The following is a 20,383-nucleotide window of genomic DNA, read 5'->3' as shown; positions in this document are numbered from 1 at the left end:
TATCATCGTGTCTCACAGCTCTCATTATCTCAGTCTGAGAAGAAAGAAGATGTCCATTGATGTTTTAAATCCTCGGAAGCAGCAGGTGTAAGGCCACTGCTTAGCGCTGTGATCCAGCTGCTGGATCTGCAGCATCAACCCTCCCCATCACTGACGGCCATGCCAGTCAGCCAATATGATGCCAGAGCGAAGATATAAAGTCTATTTTATCAAGGTCCCTAATACTTTCTGAGCTGCCCCTCAACTCTGCTTCATTCTGTCTCCAGAATTTGGAGCTTTTAATTTGTTCCTTAAGTAAGACTTTCCTCAAAGGACTTGTTAAAAAACTGATGATTTTTTTATAGTCTTCAAAGAGGGCACTTTTCAATGCCAAAACAGATAACGAGGGAGAACGTGAGGCTCAGTCTGCAGCGACGTGTCCCTCCTGGTGCAGGGACCCCTGGTGAGCTGGGAGCGGGGCTGCTGGCGCGGGGAGCAGCCAAGTGACAGTTCCCCGATTTAGCCGAGAAGACAAAGAGTAATACTTCGCTCTAGGGTTACAGCTGCCACCTGCTACGCTGATATCCCTGTGACAACTGGAACTGCAATGCTCACCTGTCATCGTCGTGACATCTGCTTGGGAATAAGCACAGTTTTTGTGGCAAAGCTGATAATTTTTATTATCTAGAGCTATCAAAACTGTTACCTGGAAAAGTCAAGATAAATGAGGAACGGTCTGTTGGTAGGTACAGATGACTTGCGTGGGAAGACCTTTGAAACAGTGTTGAAATCCTGCTGTTTATCTGAAAATGTCCTTACGCAGAATGAGAATGAGATAATTAGCTCCCACTGTAGCTGTTTGCTGTAATGCATTTTGAAACAAACAAGCCTATCAATTTGATTAGAAAAAGCAGTGAAGCAGAAGGCAATAAAGTCAGCACGTGTTGATGGGGGATGGACGAGCACTTTCCTTGCACAGCTACAATAAAGCTGGGTACCATCAACATCTGTTTCCAAGCTTTTCCCAAGAGAAAGAGTTTTAGAAGGGATAATCTTCTTGTTAAACTTAAGAGCTGACTCATGAGACAAGAATTGATCTCCTCCTGCTGAGTATATCAAGGCCAAAAAGACAAATATTGACTTAGCCATGATGAGAGCAGGAAGCTGAGAACATTGCTGTCAGTCACCTCCTTGAGACACGGCTCACAGAGTCTCTCTCTTGACTGCGTTCCCTCTTCATTGCAGTTGCTGCTGTTCGGGGTAGAACGGACAAGGACAGGACGGAGCACTAGCTGGGCTGTAAGCCTTTGAGATCATTCCTGCCAATGCAGCCTTTGAGTGTAGTCAGAGGCAACGTAGCTTTTAATGTGCCTGAAGAAGAGATCGACATCCCAGCTGTGGGACACTTTGCATCTTTAGGCACCTACATGCTTTCTAAATGTCTGGTCCTGAGCCTTTCTGTGCCTCAGTTCCCATCTCTCCTCCTGGGGCACCAAGATGATACTTTTATTAAGGGCAGGACATCATAATCAAACCCTGTGGCAGGGGGTCTGCTGAGGGATTTGAAAAGGCTTTTAAATAGGGAATGTTGTATTTTTTAGCAGCATCTAAAGCTCTTCTAAGGCCCCCTTCCCTTCCACTATACGGTGCCCATACTCATCCTCTGCTGAGGGTTGTATTTCACAACATGAGCCAAAATGTTGACATTGTGGCATTTGATCATTGCCCGAGTAGCATCACTGGGAATGTTGTTGACACGAGATATGCAGCCCACAGGCAACTCTGAATAAGGTAATTGGCATCACTGGCTTGAAATGCAGTCTCTCTAGGGGGGGTCACTGGGGCAGAACGTTACTTCTGGGGTCTCGAGCTCCTTGGAAACCCCAGAGCTGGGCTGCTGCAGCTCCTGTAACTGCAGCGCTTCTGTGTGTGCTGGGTTTGATGTTGTAGTTTGGACACAGAGTACGTGAAACAGCTCAAACGACATTCCACGAAACCGTTGATACTGAATGGTATGAAGTGAAGCTCTCACAATGGAAATGTCCTTCCAGGCTGCTGCCCGGACCGTGCACACATTCATACCTGTCATACCCTGTGCCGTGACACCTCCTCACCACACCTGGCATTTTGACCTTTTGGACTCATGTGACAGGGCCATAGTGCTTTATTCCTTACTGATGCTGGAGTTAAGAGCTGAACCTTTGCCTCTAAAGTTTCCAAGATTATTCCTTTAATCCTGGGTTGAATCATCAAACCCCTCTACTTCCATAAGGCTATGGTTTATTTGCAAAATCACACCAAAGCAAGTGGAATTTAGCCTGAATCAGCTTCCCTGGATAGAGGAAACATCTAAGTGCGTTCTCACCAGCTGAGTTTTGCTTCTGGTTGGCCTTTCTCTGGCAGTGCTCAAGTGAGAACTTCCCCATACCATTCCAAGCCTTGCTTATTCCTATAAATGGTTTCAGTTCTCTAAAACAGATGTCGTCAGACACTCACACTTTCTCACCGCACCAGTGGAAATGAACAGGCTGAACTATGCTTTCCTCTTAACGAAAAATTATTTCCTCTTCTGTCCCCTGAATAAATACCACTTAACTTGCTTTTTGTAAAGGTGCAGTGCTAAAGGAATTTGGCTCTCGGTTTACATTGGGTTTGGTTCATTCCAGCCCTGGAGGTGGGCACGCTGGCAACAGGAGCAGAGGAGGGCTCTGCAGTCATAGACTTCTCTCTACCACGTAAATGGAGCGTATTCCTCATCCACAGTGTCAGTGAAGGGTGGGAGGAGGCAGCTCAAGACCTCCCTCGTCTCCTTAGGAGATTATTGAGTGCGTGAATTGAGATTAGTGTAAATTGAGATTGAGGACTGAACTGAGATGAGTGTAAATCCTCACATTCCTGCCTCCTGGATGCTTCCTCCCTGGGCATTTCAAAAGAAGAGAATGTGTGACTATTTCAGAGAAAGAAATGCGCAGCAGCTGAGAAATCTGTCAGAACTGGGTGAAGACTGCATTAATCTGTTGCAGAGATGAAAAAGGCTTTATCTTTCTGCAGGCATTAAAGAGCACAGCAGGACAGGGAACAGGTAATTTCGCAAAATTGCTGCATCAGGAGCTATTGCCGCAGTTTCAATGACTACTTTAAAGGCAAAGTCCATTTCATGGAAGCAGCTTATTTTTTTGCACAAATCATATATCCAAGGGTAGAACACCAATATATATTTAATTCTTTTACTGTGCCATAATACATTTAATCCTTTTATCTTTCCATACATCTGCACTTGAATTTCTTCAAAGGGTGGCTATGTCTTGGACCTGGATCTTTGTTTGTAAAGAGCAAATACAGTTTCTGTTGTGAATTTTGCTAAATTTTCAATAAACTGAATCTGGAATTTGAACTTGAGTCTTGACTCAGCTTTTAAAGTAGTCCATTTCATAACAATTTTGAAGAATGTGCAAGAAATAAAGGCCTATTATTTAAGTGGAAAGACACAGGATTGCAGCGTACCAAGAAGTAATTACATGAGTAAAGGTACCTATCCCAAGGACAGACAATAGTGGAAAGAGTCAGACAAGTCTGGCCATGTTAATATATCCAAGATTTGGTATGTTTATTTGCATTGCACTGTTTGCAGGATAGGCTACTATTTCATGCAAGCAAACGTAATCTGGATTTTCATATCATTGTCATCCTAATAAAATTCTATGTTTTAATCCTGTTCCCACAGTACTTGCAAGTCCAAGTCTTTGAAGAGCATTGTGAGAGCAGTGCCATTGTCCTGGTCTGAGAGAGTGTCTTGGGACACAACATTATTCAGTTTTGTGCAGCTTAGCTCCTTTGTCGCTGCTAACATTTCTGTTTCTTGAGTCTCTGGGAAGTGCAATTTATTCGCAGAATGTGAGAATGAAGCTGGCAACATCCACCGCTCTGTGTTCTCTCCAGGGAAGCTGTTACCGGTACCACCTGAGAAGAGGAGGGTTGCCGACAGAGGTGACAGTGATTCATCCTCTGGAACATAGTCTGTGTCAACTTTCACTGAAGACAATAACAGTGGCAGTTCTGCTCTCTGTTGTCTATAGCATCCTCCTTGTTCCAGCAGAGACAGTGACAGCTGGGACACATGGACTTTACTTTCCATCCCGTCAGCCTGCACCAGCAGTTGCTGTGTTTGCCCGGGGCTCCCTGTTAAGAGACCTGTTTCCCTTTTGTCGCTGCTGTTCCACAATGCCAAGTTTGGCCTCTGTTCTTTGTAATTCCAATGGCTGCAGCTCTTGTCCAGCATCTGGCTTATGAGCTTTCCACCAACAGAACTGTCTGGAGAAACTTCCTTTAGCATTTCGTTTGGCTGCAAATTCTCCTTGTCGACGTAGTCTGTGCCTTCGACGCACACCCCATAGGTTAGGGGCAGAATTTTGCTGGGAGTGGCCGTAGGAACGCTTTGCTTGGCTGTTTGAGGAGCGTAACCAGCAGGAGCTGGGCTTGCCAGGCAGGGGGGCTGAGTGGGCAGCTGGAATGCCAGTACATCCCTCTGTTGCTGATAGGCAGTTTCTGGTGGAGGGAAAGACCACGGTGGCTCCAGTGCTCTGTCCAAATGTTGGGTGATCTGCGGTAACTGCACTTCAGGGATGAGAAGTGAAGGTTTGGAAAAATTAATGGGCTTTATTATGTGCTCCACTGTCAGTGTAAGAGGCTGGAATGATGAAATTCCTCTGAAGTCCTGTTAAAGTAGATAGACAAACATGAGTAATTAATAAGAAGCTGTGACTTTGAAGGTTTGCTTTAGATTCTATAAAATCTTCTGTGGAGAAATATCAGTAAAAGCCAGTAACTGGTGACAAACTGTCTCTCTTTTGCATACACATAGTCCTGAGCATTTTAAAGATTTGCTGCGATGGCTTAAGAACACTTACCAAAGACATAGGCTGCGCACTGTGTTGCTTGACGTATTTATAGATGACGTAGCTAATTGCAGCAAACACCAGCCCGGCACAGAATCCGAGTGCCACGAAGCAGTAGAGAAGCCACGTGTTGTCTGGTTAGTGGGGAAGAAAACAAGTGGAAAATGTAGCTTCAGAGAGTTGGATTAGAAAAACTGCAGGAGATTAGTTAAATGATGTAATAGGTCGAGTCTCATAGGACTAGATTTTTGAATTAGGAAAGTCAATGTTACTTCAAGATCTTTAGCAAGGCGTTATTTCATACCAGCTGAAAATCGGACTCTTTTGTGTATCCAATACCCCAGCTGGAGTTTTAAATTAGCAGAGTTAACAGCCTCACCTGTTAGCGTTTTAACCCAAAATACTTGAGCTTTGCTGCTTCTCTGGAGGAGACATATATATACTGTTCCATTATATTCAGTGTCCGGGTCCAAGTTGGAAACTTCAAATTCTTTGTTGTACTCATTCTTTGTCCACTATTTAAAATAAAGGCAAATTCTGTATTTTAGAAAGATTAAATGCATACATTTTCTTCAAAGTAGATTGCAAAATTCAGTATAACATTTTATTTACTAATAAGGTGTTATAGGAGTATAACAATTCTATATATATGGAATTATAAATATATAATTTGCTTTCTACTGTTACTGTATTTAATTTTTGCATTTCAGTTCCTTAAGACTTGAACTAATTTAGTTGTTCTCTTTTTTAGTCACCAGTGGTTTTACTTTTTGCTACTTATACAGTACCTTGGGAAAATCTAGTTTCCTTTCCAGAATATTAGAGGAATGCTTAAAGTTCCTCTTCTCTACTGAGAGTCAAAGACTCTGAGACTTTCCCTTGTACAGAAATCTCATCCATCATGTATAAACTCTGGGGTCCTTCTCCATCTTATGCGAAATGTGATTTACAAAGGTCAGTGGGCTGGCGGTCTGAGGTTGTTCTTTACCTCTTTCTGTGTCCTTTGGTTGAATATTGTTAAGTGATAATCAGCAGCACCAAATTTGCTAGAAATGTCCTCTACGGTTAGCTGGCGGCCATCCTCACCTCTCAGTGGAGTATAGGGAGGCCGGATAAGAAACTTTACAGACCGTGCATAAGGAATATACTCCACTTCTGGTGCTCCAATAACAGCTAGAAAAGAAAGAACAGGCAGCTGTTAAGATTAAAGTTAATACATTATCAGATCATCTTACATACATCTTATACACACCCCCAGGCTCATTGTTAATTATTACTTCTGTTTATATACAAAAAGGTATTTGAGTGGTATTTCACTGGGCACAGGAAAAATCAGGCAACTGGAGATAATGCCACCCTTAGCCGGTGTTTGTCCCTAGAAATTCTTGCCCCCAGCTTTTCCTCAGGACCGTGTTGTCACTGCTTCCGTGTTGCTTCCCTGTCCTGCACAGGGACATCCTCCTTCACACGTGTGTGATGAGTGTGAAATCCCACCACAGGGCCCTCGGGTAACTGCTGCCTAAATTCCTATTCCCGTCCTACACCAGATGTTGGCGGCTTTAGATTTTCACTTCACCCCTTCTGTACCTACACTTATCTTCAGTGAAAGGCATATGCTACACCCAACGTTTAAACAGAGGTTTAACCCGATCTATAGCAGCGTATTGAAAAGCAGCATTCAGTATTCCTCTAAGGGTATGTAGCTTGAAAACATCAAACTGAAAAGAATGGCTCTGCGGGGTAGGATAACCTCACCATGCGTGCTAATGCCTATGCTGCAATGAGAAGTGAATGTTTCATGATCAAACCAACCTATGGCTCTTTCATAGCTTATTTTGTGCAAAGATCTGAAGGCTTTTCATAACCATGGGCTGCTAATGCCACCTGAAATTGTTCTTGGCAAATATGCAGTGGGAAAATTCTAGTCACGGAGCCCATGAGGCTCCCAAAGGCTGTGTTGTATCTCTGTGGCAGAGCTCACATAGGGCTTGGGAACAATAAGTATCCATTGGTCTGGCTGCATATCCTGATTTTCGGGAGTTCACATTTCATAGCTCCGGTGACTGTATTACTGGCCGTCCTCAGGTTGCCCATCATGTCTCTTACTGGTTTCCTTCTGCCTCTCATCAGCCTTAACAGCAGGTCTTCCTTCAAGGACATTTGGCTTTCCCTTTTCTCCTCTAATCCCACTTCGGTGTCTGACCTCAGGGAAGGCCCTGCCCATTTGCTCATTTGCCTCCTTGCTCAATAACAATAAGCCTTCTTCAGGCCTTCCCCCCCTTCCTATCAAGCACGGAGTCTTGCAATACTGAAATCAGAGGAAATGCCATCCTAAACACCAGCAAGACTTGGAACGAATCCCCAGGAACCAGGATTGAATAGGTTTCAGCAGCGGTACGTACTCTCTTTTCTGGGTTCAAATCTTTCTGAGCGCACCCAGTTGGAGGAGCAGTAGTTCTGGCCGGTGGCCCTCACCCTGGCGTAGTAATGCTCCGTGAAGTTCTCTGTTTCACGAGTGAGATTGCAGAAAGGCCGTGTGATGCTCTGGCACTCGGGCTTGTTAAGCCAGAATTTTTCTCCATACCTTAGGACAAAAAACCAGGCTTTTAGTCTGTTTGATAGAACAGATGCAATACAACCCTTCTCCACAATGACCCAAACAGGCTGTTTGACCAACTCTTAGTAGTTTTTTTAATTCATTATTGTAATTAGCAAGTGGTAGGGAATGGAATGGCAGGGAAACTACAGAAACTACAGCCCTTGATCCGTTCCCATTGATGGCTCCTGCATGGGTATCGCCTTGAGGAAGTGCAGCTTATTTCGAGGCAGACTCAGGAGTGTCCTGTGAGTCTGTGACTCTTTGCCCAGCTCTGACACTGAGTGATTACGTGCAAGTTTGCAGCAGTTTGCAGACTTCCCCAAAGGCAATAAAACTGGTCTGATTCTCTGAGCATTGGTGACTGACCCAAAGGAAGACAATTGCTATTACCTGTATTTACAGGTGAGGAAACTACAGAATAGAGAGAAGGAAGTTGCCGAAGGCCAAGAGTAGGTCAGTAATGGAGTAAAGCTGGCAACCCAAGATGTAAAAGTATTTGCTTAACTGAGCACCATCTACCAGTTTAAATAATCCTGTCCTTTATTGAGTTGTTGTCTGAGCAGAACCATTTCCATAAGACAAGCAGCAGAAACAGCAAAATCTACTTTTCTTGGCCCTTCTTTGTCTGTGAACAGTGACGCTAAGAACAACAGAACTCCAAAAAGAAGCAAATTTCACATACTGTTTATATTGGACATCAAATACAGTGCCAGGGGGAATATCTGCTTCAGTTTCCCAGGTCAGGATGTTCTCAAAGTTTGTAGAAGAAAATGCTGCACGTTTCAGACATGATGACCTCTCTGTAGTCACAATGCCTAAGGGAGCAAAGAAACAAGTATTAAAATGCATATTCTGGCATCTCAGCCCTCACATGAATATGGATCCAATGCTGCTCAGCCCCTTAGTGAACAGAAATATCAGGCCAATTCCAGTTTGTGAGAGATGGGCTACAAAGCAGAAGCTTGAGCAGGAGTTCAAACCCTGCACACACCACTGTATAAGCGATTGTTGACTCATCCCAAAGAAACATACGTCAGGAATTTTTACAGAAAGACTTAAAAAACTCAGAAACAAAATCTTTGAGTTCCTTATCAGGTTTCTTTTACAGCAGTTGAATGGCTGGGAAACTAAGAACAACCTGTTTTCAAGGCTAGATTCATGTCTATGAACGTCTCCGCTTTCTGCCCAGACTCAGGGAAGCAGTATGGTGAGATGAGTTGCACATCATCGAAGATGTGACTGTCAGTGACCTCTCGCACTCCATGTTTTATCAGACGGAGACTGCCTGTACAGAACGACACACAGCCAACTGATGCCTGGACTCTGATCTGGGTGTGCCAGGACGAAGGCAAACAACTCACTCAGCTCCCTGCTTTCTGAGCCCTTCCCCAGGGAGGATGGGTTCTGGCTTTGATAAGCAGAAATGACAAACGTGCCCCTGGTCTGAGCTGCCTCTGTAGAGCAGGACACCACCGTGATCCACTCGCAGCAGACTGGCTGCGAGCAGGCAGTGCAGAAGAGTATCCTGGAGACCTGGCACTCTCCCATCATGAGAATACACAGTGCAAAATGTTCTCAAGGCTGATTCACAACACTGTCTAACATGGAGAGTAACCTTCAGCTAAGCTCAGATAAGCTCTTCAGATAAGAAGTACACCTGAACTACAGACACATCCTCAAAGATAGATTATACATTACTCAACTCTTGGTTTGCAGTATTATCACCTTGAACTTGCATGGGCTTCAGTCTGCACTTGCTGAAAATGAACAGCCCCGTTATGGTGCTTGTAAGTGGACACTCAACATAGAATCATAGAATTTCAGAACCTTTAAGATCATCTAGTCCAACCATCAACCTAACTCTGATAAAAGCCCATCACTAAACCATGTCTCTAAGCACTATGTCAACCCGGCTTTTAAATACCTCCAGGGATGGTGCCTCAACCCCTTCCCTGGGCAGCCCATTCCAAGGCTTCATAACCCTTTCAGTGAAGAAATTTTTCCTAATACTCAGTCTGAACCTCCCCTGGCGCAACTTGAGGCCGTTTCCTCTTGTCCCATCGCCTGTTCCTTGGGAGAAGAGACCAACCCCCCCTGGCTACACCCTCCTTTCAGGGAGTTGTAGAGAGCGAGAAGGTCTCCCCTCAGCCTCCTCTTCTCCAGGCTGAACACCCCCAGCTCCCTCAGCCTCTCCTCATAAGACTTGTGCTCCAGACCCCTCACCAGCTCCATTGCCCTTCTCTGCACCCGCTCCAGCCCCTCAATGTCTTTTTTGTGGTGAGGGGCCCAAAACTGGACCCAGAACTCGAGGTGGGGCCTCCCCAGTGCCCAGTACAGGGGGACGGTCACCTCCCGAGTCCTACTCATCACGCTGTTCCTGATACATGAAACATGATTGAGCCTCTCCCCCCACCCCATCCTCCCTCCTGAAAAAATGGTGTGAAAAGCAAGTAAGAAGTTTTACAGATGGGAAAGCTGGGGACCAGAATGGGGATGACTTGGACAAGGTCACAGTGAGCAGTTGTGGTAGAGCAGGGACTAAACCACACCAATTCCTGGATCCTCGCTCCAAGCTTTCCCTCCCGCTGCCTCCACGGAGGAGACCTGAGTGTCAGCAGTTAGAACTCGCCGGCTGTATAGGAGGAGAACTAGGTGTAAAGACATGCACCCGGTCCTCAGTCCTGCTGTGTATGGCATTTTGGCAGGGAAGCAGTGCAGAAATGCAGAAATGGGTTGCAGTCTCATTCAAATTTCATCCTGACCTCACCTGCAGTTCAACACTCGCCTCGGCTCACATGCGGCTCAGCGCAATCTTCCCGGCAAGGCAGAAATGCAGCAGCCGGTGTAAGGTGGGTGAGTTTCCCTGTCTGGGCACCATGAAAACTGAGTCACCAATACTCTGATCGTATCAGAAGTAGGAAATCTGCCTTCCCACATTAATCCGGACTAAAACACAGTTATGCAAAGCAGCGTAACACAAGCACCATCAAGTGTGGGCAGAGAAGAACCGGGGTATTTCACAGTGTGAAAGTCCCTCTGTTTTAGGAGTTTCTGCAGGTGCCTTCCCTACAGCGTAAGATCACGGACACAGGAACAGATGAATGATAAGGTTTCTTCCTGAAAAGCTGGCATTTGAAAACAGCAAGTTTATCCTTGGTTCACCCAGGAGCGAGTTTGCCACATCAGGAGTAGGATGAAATGGCTTTATAGCGATACATTATTTGTTTGTACCTCTTTTAAAATCAGGGCTGTTCTTGCATTCATTTGCGTCTCCACCTGAGACACAGGGGGACTGATCCAAAGCCCCCTGAAGTCCTTGAATATCCTTTACTCCTGTAGGATTTGGGTTGTAACACATCAATGGCAAACTCTTTGAACTGAAGGAATCTTTTCTTCTCCCTCCTAATCCTTAAAGCACTGAGCACACCGACAGTACTTTGAAAATAGTAAAGGGAGAGAGCAGAAACAGAAGAGAGCTTTTCAACAACCTCAGACAAAAGCTTATTCTTTAGGTCTTTTTTTTCGGTAAACATGATTGAACCCATCCTACAATCCCATGCTACAGGATCAAACAGAAACAACCACGATCAGTGATAGGAAAGGAGAAGTCAGGACTTACCGACCACTGAAAACGCAGCCAAGACGTTCAGAAATTGCTTCATGAATAACTATGCAAGCTGCGCTGGGAGAACAGGCAGTTGTTGATCCTGTGTGCGGGTGAATCACCTTTCACAAGAGCTAAATTCTTGTTTGTGAGGCCAGGTTGGATTTGTACCTCAGTAACAGGCTGCAGAGCTACTATCCCATCCCGCCTGCATTCAGATCTGAGCTCACCAGCTCAAGATGTGTGCGCATGTGTCAGAGGGAACGTAAGAGTGACAACAGGATCACCTCTCCCCTTCTGAGCCTGCACACCTAACTGTACAAAGGTGCACAAGCCAGAGGCTTAGAAAATCCCCAGCTTTTGAAAAAGCGCCAAATACCATTTTGCTGATAAAGAGCTTCCTGCCTGAAAGCCCTCGCTGAGATTTCTCAGTTTTGGGGCTTGCTTTTCTGGTCAGGTAACTTTGACTTGTTCAAATTCTAGAATAGAAAACTTAGCGCTGTGCATGTAGTTGGTTTTATAACTCCTGCAAGCAAGACACCTATTTCCTTACGAAGTACCTTCAAATACTTTATTAAAATGAAAGTCAACCAGATCGCTAGTTTTTAAGCTCTTTTATTTGTCGTACCGGCCCTGGATGGGTGCCAAATGACCAGCATGGAGCCCTGCTGTCTACTGGGCAGACCACGGGCTCCTCAAGTCTTCCACGTCCCCGCTCTACAAGGGAGCTGCAGAGGTTTCTTGTTGATGCAGAACGGAGGTAGGAGCCTTTCCGTAGGGGGAGCATGTGCCGTCCCATGGCTTTTGTCAGAGGTCACCGTAGACCTACAGTTTATTTTTGTGGTTGCTTATAATATAAGGCTCTGTTCTGAGTGTCCTGAATGCCGCGTGGTAAGAACTGGGAGTTTGTATGAAATCTAAACGAGCAAGAGATACAGTTCCTTTTCCATAGCGTTCTTAGTTTTTTTAGGGTACTGTTAAGTTACATTTTCAGGGTTTTCTTGGAAGAGGGAGAGACATTTCCTTCTCGGGTCAAAAGTGAAAACTAACTGCCTGTCTCCAGGAGCTGTGGATTTAGAGCCACCAGATGTCTGTAACGTCTGAAGAACTGGTAGAGCTGTGATGCTGCTTATTTTACCCAAGATGTCCTCAGCGGAGAAAGCTTCACACATACGTGCTGCATTTGAGGCTTAGGAAACTCCCTTAGCCACTGCTTTTGAATTTCTATAGTATAACTATTCCCTTGACACAGCCTGGGTGACCTCCCTGGTTTGTTTCTCTGGCTCGTAACTGTTCACACAATAGGGAAGTCCTGTCCTCAGTCCTCAGTTTTGCCTAGGACTAACTGGACCATTGCATAAAGCTGAGGTTCCACCAAAACAAAACCAACTGGTTTTGTCCTTGTGAGCACTGAGAACTTCAAATTGTGATGGCTCCAGCCCTAGTAAAACTTTACCAGAAATATCTGCCCTAAACCACGTAAGGCATTAGACAAATTCCTTATGAGCGTGCTTTTATATTGTCTAAAGCCTATTTAAAGCTCCCGAATGCCAGATTTTTTTGTTATTATTACAAATGAGTCACACTTGCATCCAATTTAATCAAACTACAAACCGTGTGTGCTTCTGAAGCTGATCTCTATGGTCCTTCCCAACCCAAACCTTTCCATGATTCTATGATTCTGCTTTTGCTGTTCTATCCTTGTGGCCAAACATGTGATAGAAATTCCTATCCCTTCTGCTTACCTCTTCACCGCATGGATTTTCTGTTCCTGAAGCCGTTTCTATTCCCTGCCCTGCTTCGATATTAATCCGGATTTATGCTTCAAACCATGCCATGATGCATAGCTCTCCTTTTGTCTTTCTCATCTCACTTGGACAAATGCAGAAGCCTCATGGGTTTGTTAAACAAAGACACACCTATCCACCGGGATGGCCTACATCTAATTAAGTACAACTCTTTGTTAGGGTGTTTCCTGAATAGCTTGGTAAAGTATTTCCATTTTATTCCTTTATACGTCACTGCCTCATGCTTCTGCTGTGTGATGACCCATGATAGGACAGAGGTGCAGGAAACTGTAGTGCACCTGAGACTTTAGTTTTGGGAATATAACTTAAAACTTTGTTTCTGCCCTTATTTCCAGAGAGACGTTACCTTTTGAATAGCCCAGAAAACACCTTTCTGAATCTTTAGGTACCTGAAGATCTCCAAAAGTCTGGTTCCAAGTTTAAAATTAAACACTTGGCTTTCTAACTTCCGAACTGTGGAGCCTGAGCCTATGTCAGAAGGTAGTCCCAAAGGACAAAAACAGACTGAGAGGTTCATACCACAGATTTTCTGTAGAACTCTGCTTATAACCTGGCACAGCTGGGGAAAGAGGAGAAAAATCTTGTGTGCCAGAGATTTGTGAAGATGATAGATTAATGCCAAAAAGATCAAGGTGGTTTTCTCCTCTGAGCTGCTGCAGCGCTCAGGCAGAGCCCCACTCTTCAAGGGTTGCATGAAGCCTGGTAGCTGCTGATCCAGGGATGTAGGAGATTTGATTCCAGCTCAGGTGAAAAAACACGGAGGAGCGGGATGCTGCCCCCACCAGTACAGCTCACCTGGCCTGCTGCCTTTTCCCTTTTCCTGAGAAAACCTGGACAAGACAAAGCACTGATCCCTGTTTGCGGAGCTGTGACATGTCAAAATAATTTTATAGAGCTTACACAACTTCAGAGCTTCCTGTAACTCAAAGCGTGGGGGGGTTTCCTTGATTGCACAAGAACATGGGTGGTGATTATGTTTGGATGAGCTGTATCTTTCTAAACGAACTGGAGGGATTACAATCCAGGATGTACCTAAGGACATCTTGTGGAGGACAGGTAAGGAAAAAAATGGAAAATTCTAGTTGATGGATCTTTTCTCCCACCTCCCCTTTGTACTTTAATTAGTACATTTTGCTTTTCTCTTTCAAAGCAGTTCCCACCCTTCCCATCACCCCCTACCTCTTTCCAGTACTGTTCTCCTGATTCTCTGAAGATGTCAGCTTTAATACCCTCCATCAACACCTTTCCCTCATCTGAAACAGCTCTCTCTGAACGCAGAGAATGGCTGTTGTGCGTCTCCCTCTTTCTTTTAATGCTCTGCTTTTCTGCGTGCCCTTTTGCTAGAATAAAATGGGAGAGTATGTTTCTGTGAGATGGGAAGATTGTGAATTAAAAATACATTGAAAAGGACAGCATTGCCCAGTTAAGGGAGGTCTTATCTCTCCTGTGCCTTTTGCTGGTGGACTCCTGATTTGATGCTTTGCTCAGAGAGATGGTCACAGTCCTGGTCTTTCGGTGACCCAGAGTCACCCGCCTGGGAAGTCTCGTAGGATTCCACTCAAACCAAAGCATTAGGAAGCCCGTGATGAGGTCCTGTTTTAAAAAGTTACGTTTTCCAGGATGAGCTACAGTCACCCTTTGTCATTTTGGGAAACACAAAAACACACACACGTGGAGTTATATATCAAAATATTATTGCCTCTGCATAAAGCAGCTCTCAGATATTCTGCACAGCAGGGGGAATTTCAGCTTCAATAAGTGTATTTGTATATAAAAAAATAATAATTAAACATGCTTCACATTTATCACTTTGACTTCAGTCCACTGCACTGAAATACAGAAGGTGATCTCTGTTGGTTGAGGTAGAGTTCTTTTCATCCCACATCCTTAGCTCTCTGTAAGGTACTTCCAGTCAAGCAGGGGTGCAATTTTGCAGTTACAGAAAAGGAAATGTAACATTAGCAGTTCATCCTAGCTCAAAATCAGCATGCAGGCACAACACTCCGCGTTTTCAGAACCCAGCTGATGGTTTCACCCAGGTCTGGGCTGTGTTTTTGCGGTCTTGGAGGTGGTTTTCAGTGGTGCCTCCAGGAGGTATCACCGCCTGCCTCACCCCTGGCTGGCTCCTACCAGAGCCTTAACACCTTATTGCAGCTGTACTTGTACAGAGGGATGGTCAACACACGTTAGTTACTTAGCAGTAAAAATATACCTTTTGTGTCCCTAAAGCCCTCTATCTTGATAGGCCAGACATCAGTAGAAAAAATTCTGTCTAGGTGAATAAATACAAAAAGCACCACTATTGGTTATTTGTCCTGGTTCCTGTTTGGGCATCCTTGCCTGGATATCTGGAGGTCTCTAGTATTTTCCAGGAACACCACAGAACTGGTGGAGTACTCTAGGTCCTTGCCATGTAATGTGTGTGCTGGTAGCCTTTGAATTTAACCTTTTGATCATATTTTTCCTCCATATTTGAAGTCTCAAATGCATCACTTAGCACCGTGGATGCAGGAGGTGTCCCTTCTGTAAAATTATCGCTGTCACAGTCACTTGCAATACCTTCATCTTCTGCCACCTGTAATGTCTGAAGGGAAATGAGCAGCCTGGTGCTGGGATCCTCACTGAGCTGTGATGTCTCACCGATCCGGACATGCAGATCAGCTATCCGTTTCTGGTAATACTCGGTGAAATGATGAGCCTTCCTACGCAGGTAGTGCTCATCGGCTGGAACTTTGTCACAAATCCCCTCCATCGGTGTTTGAAAAGGGGTCATTTCCAGGCATTCATCCATGTCTGTATCATCTTCCCTGCCACCTGGGAATCTCACATCAGTGAGGGATATTCTTCCCAAAGAGGAACTGTGAGAAAGGGATGCCTTCTCATTTCCTTGGGATCCTGAGGTGTCCACCTCGTTCTTTCTCATTGGAAAGAAGGAGAAACCCAAGGTACTTAGATCAAGCACAGATTCACTACCCACAGAGAGACCTCCAGTTCCAGAGTCCAAGCTGGTTTCCCCCTGAGCTGTTCTGGATGGTTGACAGTTAAGATGTCTCTTTGGAAACTGAAGCATTTCAGTGTATGGGATGAAAGTACTGCTGTCTTCTTCCTCCTCCTCTTCTTCTTCTTCTGATGATGACGATGATGATGATGATAGGAAAGAAGCCATCCATGGTAGATTGTTTCTTGCTAGAGTTTGGTTTGTCCTCCTTTGTGACATTGGCTTCTCTGTGCAGAGAAGATAGTCCCTGAAGAATTCCTTTTCACTGGGCTCACAGTGAAAGGCTGGTCCAGCAGCTTTTACATGAGATAAATCCTACCACGGAGAAGAAACAAGACACACAGATCAGTGAGTTAGAGATGCTTTTCAAATAAAAGTTTGGAAATAGGACATGCCAGAATGAAAGCTTACTTAAAATGGGACTTATGAAGCACAGAACTCCCCAACTCCCCCCCAGTTACCCTCCAAAAATCAGGAATACTTTGAGTCAGGAGGGGACCCCAGCATTTGGGCCGTACCAAAGCACGAGGCATCTTCTCTCGCTTTATATCTTGTTTCAGCAAACAGATGATGAAGGCACCTGTCATAAAGAGGACGAACACAGGGATTGTGGCATAAAACAAGAACTTCCATTCCACTGCTGAAAAAGAAGAAGACAAAAATAATCTCCTGCTCGTGGTATATCTTATAGCAATAACGGGCTTTTATAGTCAGCTTTTCTTTCAGAAATCTCAGAAAATGTTAGGCTCAAGATCCGTATTTTTACAAACGCAGAGAAAGGATAACAGACTTGCATAAGGTCAGACTCTATGTCAGAGTCACAGCCACAAATGAATGTTGATACCAGAGAGTGCCTTACTTGGAGCAGGTCAAAAATGAGGTTTTAATTGCGTATTTTTCATTTTTTAATATTCCCAAAATGTCATTGTGAGCATAACTCAGGTACAATATTTCAGGATTTTCAGAAAATATTTCAAGGTTGGATTTCTTAAATGAAAGTATTTCTGCAGAAAGCAGGAAGCTTTCCGTAGAAAATCCAACCAGCCTATTTAACAGGAAGCCCATTTATTTTCATTGAAAAGCTAATTTTGGTGGAAATCTTTGACTTGCCCCAATCCCTTTTGCTGTCTCATCACATTCGTTTCTCAGCAGGGCCATACCTTTGTGGTTCAATAGCACACACAGTGGTTGGGAGAATTCACTGTATTTGAAGCCAAGGTTTTGGTAGGAAGATCTGGCACTTAAACAGTAGTTGCCTCGAAGTGCAGTGGTGTCGATAGTCACTGTATTCTTCCTAAAGTTACGTTCATATTGCTTCTGTTAAGAAACAAAAAGAACAAAGGGTTGGAAAGATGAGTCTTTCACTGTTTGAGTGGTGTTTCTTTACCTTTTTAGCCCATGATGCTCTTCATTACGTTGTGTGGTTGGAAGGTGCATGGAGAGGCCTTTCATGTTCGTAGCATCTCTCCCAGGGCTTATGGATTCTGGGGTGGGATTTCCAGCTGGTGCTGTGCTCTGTTCTATCATGGCACGTTCTTAGCTGAACAACTGAACTAGTTGTTTTAAAACTCAGATATCACCCTATTATGCTGACTGTATTGTAGCCTCCCCATCACATTGTCCTGATAAAATCAGGGAACTACCAATAAAATAAGGATGAACACATACTCTTCTACAATTTTTTCTCTGGCTTTGGTTTAACTCTGGTTTGGGCATTTCATTTTTTCCAGGCCCTGGATCCGGTCCCTCCCTGCCCAGAAATTTGAAGCTATTTCAAGTCAAGCTGGGCATCGTTCCTTTGTTTCATCTAAGAAGTGCCGCTTTTACTGACCTTGTCTTCAGACCCAGCTTCCCAAAGGTTCAAGTCGTACATCCAAGGTAATCTCTCCACACAGGTGGCCATAGGGAAGGAGGCATTCACATGGATTAAGTTCTTCTTGACATTCACGTTTAGCACTGGGGGAGCCAGTTCCACTGTAATTGAGTGACCAGACATAAGAATAGTGCTTGCTTGTGTCTAAGCTTCGCAGAAGTAATGTTTTTCTGTGACTGATCTACACTTGTAACTGCCATCTTGTGAGAGACGTGAAGGAAGGAAGAAAGGGAAAGAAATACTTCTTTTTTATCTAAAATACCTCTGCTGGTATGTGGGGAGCTTGAAGCCGGTTTGTTCACCAAGAGCATTGATTAACAAATTCTGAGACGTGCTACAAAATGTATTTTCAAATAATCATGGCTGATTGTTGTTTGTGCTCACTCAAGTCTCTGTCATTCATAAAGCTGCCTGTTACTGTTTCTGTGGTGTGTGGTCTACTCATTTGCTCATGCCAACACTGTTGTTGGGATGTTCTTTCATCCTGGCTGTAACCTAATAGATACTCACCATCCAAATGGTATTCCTTGAATTGTGATTCTACCCATGGCGACTGGAATCTTCCAGAAACAGCTTTTACACGAGCCTGGACTTTAACAAAGAAGCTTGGAAGCACACAAGTCAGATTGCAAGAGGTTCCGTGAATATTTTTGCAATGAGGAACCTTTATCCATTTGTCCCCGCGTCCCTTGCTAAAAGAAGAAACAAGCAAACCATAATATTAAACGTGCTGTTTTGTTATCATTTGTAGAGTAAGAGAAGGAAGTGTTTTGAAGGATGGGTACCGAATCTTGCTCAGAGTTTGGAGCACTTTCCAGATGGATAAGGATTGGTTTTGGTGAAAGGATGCAGGCAGGTCACTGGTCGTAATGCCGTTGATTAATAGAGATGCACAGATGTTTGCCCTGTGCCACACTTTCAATCAGGCATCCTTTGTAAGCACTTACCTTTTATACCTCACAGTGTATGTCACATCTGGTGGAGAGCCTTCTCCTGGAGTCCATGTCAAAATCATGTCAAAATCCTTTGACAGTAGTGTAACATTTTGAGGAGGGGGAAGTTGAACATGACCTGATTGAAAGGGAAAATTACATGAATAATTTAAAATATCGTTGGGCACAGAAATACCACCCAGTTTTGACTAGGGTGGTTTCAAAATTTGGGGTAGAGCAGCTCAGTTCATTTAAGACTGGAAATTGGCTACAGAAGCAGGTATGGCTGTGATGTAGTCGTGTTTTCCTCATCTCCTATAAAACACCTTCATCTCAACAGCTTTTAGAATTAGAACCTACATTTGTGTGAACCATCCTATGGTATAATTTTGAGTGGCTTCCCCCATGGTCTCCCTGGATTTCCCTGTGACATGGTTTACAACCCTCCAAACTCCAATCTGCCTCCCTTGGGCTCCCACCCCCGGTGCCTGGACGAGGCAGACACCGCTGGCTCCCACCGCTCATTCAAGCCCGGTGGGATTCTTTCTAGGGATCTTCTAGGGCAGGGATCTTCTAGGGCAGGTCCTATCATGAAGGCAGCGAGACGCAGCACACATCCTTGCCTTTGTACATTCCTGCTACTTACTGTTTCTGGCAGGTAAATATGTACATCACTAGCCTTCGACAAGACACATTCTATAGACAGATTTTAAATTGCCATTTGTGTACAGCGGAATATTTCACTTTCTGTGAATAATTCCCATTTAAACTGCTTAAAATTGACCTATATATATCTCTTTCCTCCTACAAGCAAAGCCACATAGCATAGCAAAAAGAAAAACAGTCGTACTGTACCTCTAGTCTGCTGCAGGAAGCACAGCGCCATCAGGACTCTGACTCTCCAGGCAGACATGCCGAAGCAGAACTTTTCCACCCGTAATATATTTCTGTTCTTGCTACCTTTTCATCCTGTTGTTTTCTTGTATTAAGTTGGGTGAATGACGGAGGAGCGTAGGGTGAGTGAGCTGCACACATGCGCACAGCCTGGCTTCCTGGCTGGGCCCAGCTGCAGCTCCGCACGTTGAACTGGGACAGGAGCAAACCTGAGAGTGCTTTTGATGAAAGAAAAATATTGTAAAGATTGCAGGACTGCGCCCTCCAGTGTAACCTCCCCGATCTCTGCGCGGGCTGCGTGCTCAAGGAACGCAGGAAAACAGTGCGAGCCTTACCTTGGGAGGCACCTCATTAAAAAAAAATGACCTTTGGAATTTACCTGTGTGGCTGTGAAATATTAATAGAAATCAAATAAGGGTTTACTGCACGAGATACCTGATAATAACCTAGCAATAACAAAAACAGTAATCAATCTATGGTATTATGGCAGCCTTGTGTTTACAAGAGATCAAGGATTTTCTCTTTATTTATGTTACCAGATTAAGACTGTTTTCCAAAAAATAAGGGAATTACTCCACTTTACAGATGGGGGAAGTAAAGTGCAGAAATGGGACAGGGATCTGCCCCATGCACGGTGTGGGCAAGTGAAAGGACATGGATCCTGATAAATCCTGTGGCTTTGCTGAGTGCCAGTGCTGCTATTTCCTTATACCTTAGTTACCGCGTATCAGTTATTTGTCATCAACCCAAAAATAACAGTTAAGGTCAGGACCAGTTGGCAGGACTGAGCCCATGCACGGA

The 20,383-nt window shown here is 44.4% G+C and overlaps 2 protein-coding genes across 2 annotated transcripts; both read right to left on the bottom strand.

The window, feature by feature from the left end:
• Positions 1–3,685: 3,685 nt before the first annotated feature.
• Positions 3,686–11,135, bottom strand: IL22RA1 (interleukin 22 receptor subunit alpha 1). The gene is made up of 7 exons (XM_074162201.1): positions 11,093–11,135; positions 8,156–8,288; positions 7,277–7,458; positions 5,863–6,047; positions 5,254–5,389; positions 4,887–5,008; positions 3,686–4,693 (listed from the first exon to the last, which is right to left on the bottom strand). Exons 1-7 carry the CDS (start codon positions 11,133–11,135, stop codon positions 3,686–3,688), a joined length of 1,809 nt encoding a protein of 602 aa, XP_074018302.1.
• A 4,148-nt stretch (positions 11,136–15,283) lies between these two features.
• On the bottom strand, positions 15,284–19,601 carry IFNLR1 (interferon lambda receptor 1). The gene is made up of 7 exons (XM_074162191.1): positions 19,544–19,601; positions 18,704–18,827; positions 18,267–18,448; positions 17,715–17,857; positions 17,044–17,200; positions 16,402–16,520; positions 15,284–16,198 (listed from the first exon to the last, which is right to left on the bottom strand). Exons 1-7 carry the CDS (start codon positions 19,599–19,601, stop codon positions 15,284–15,286), a joined length of 1,698 nt encoding a protein of 565 aa, XP_074018292.1.
• Positions 19,602–20,383: the final 782 nt, after the last annotated feature.

Source organism: Numenius arquata, chromosome 21, assembly GCF_964106895.1.
Source record: "Numenius arquata chromosome 21, bNumArq3.hap1.1, whole genome shotgun sequence".
Lineage (NCBI taxonomy): Eukaryota > Metazoa > Chordata > Aves > Charadriiformes > Scolopacidae > Numenius > Numenius arquata.
The sequence above is the reverse complement of the archived record's forward strand: the minus strand, read 5'-3'. Positions and strand labels throughout refer to the sequence as shown.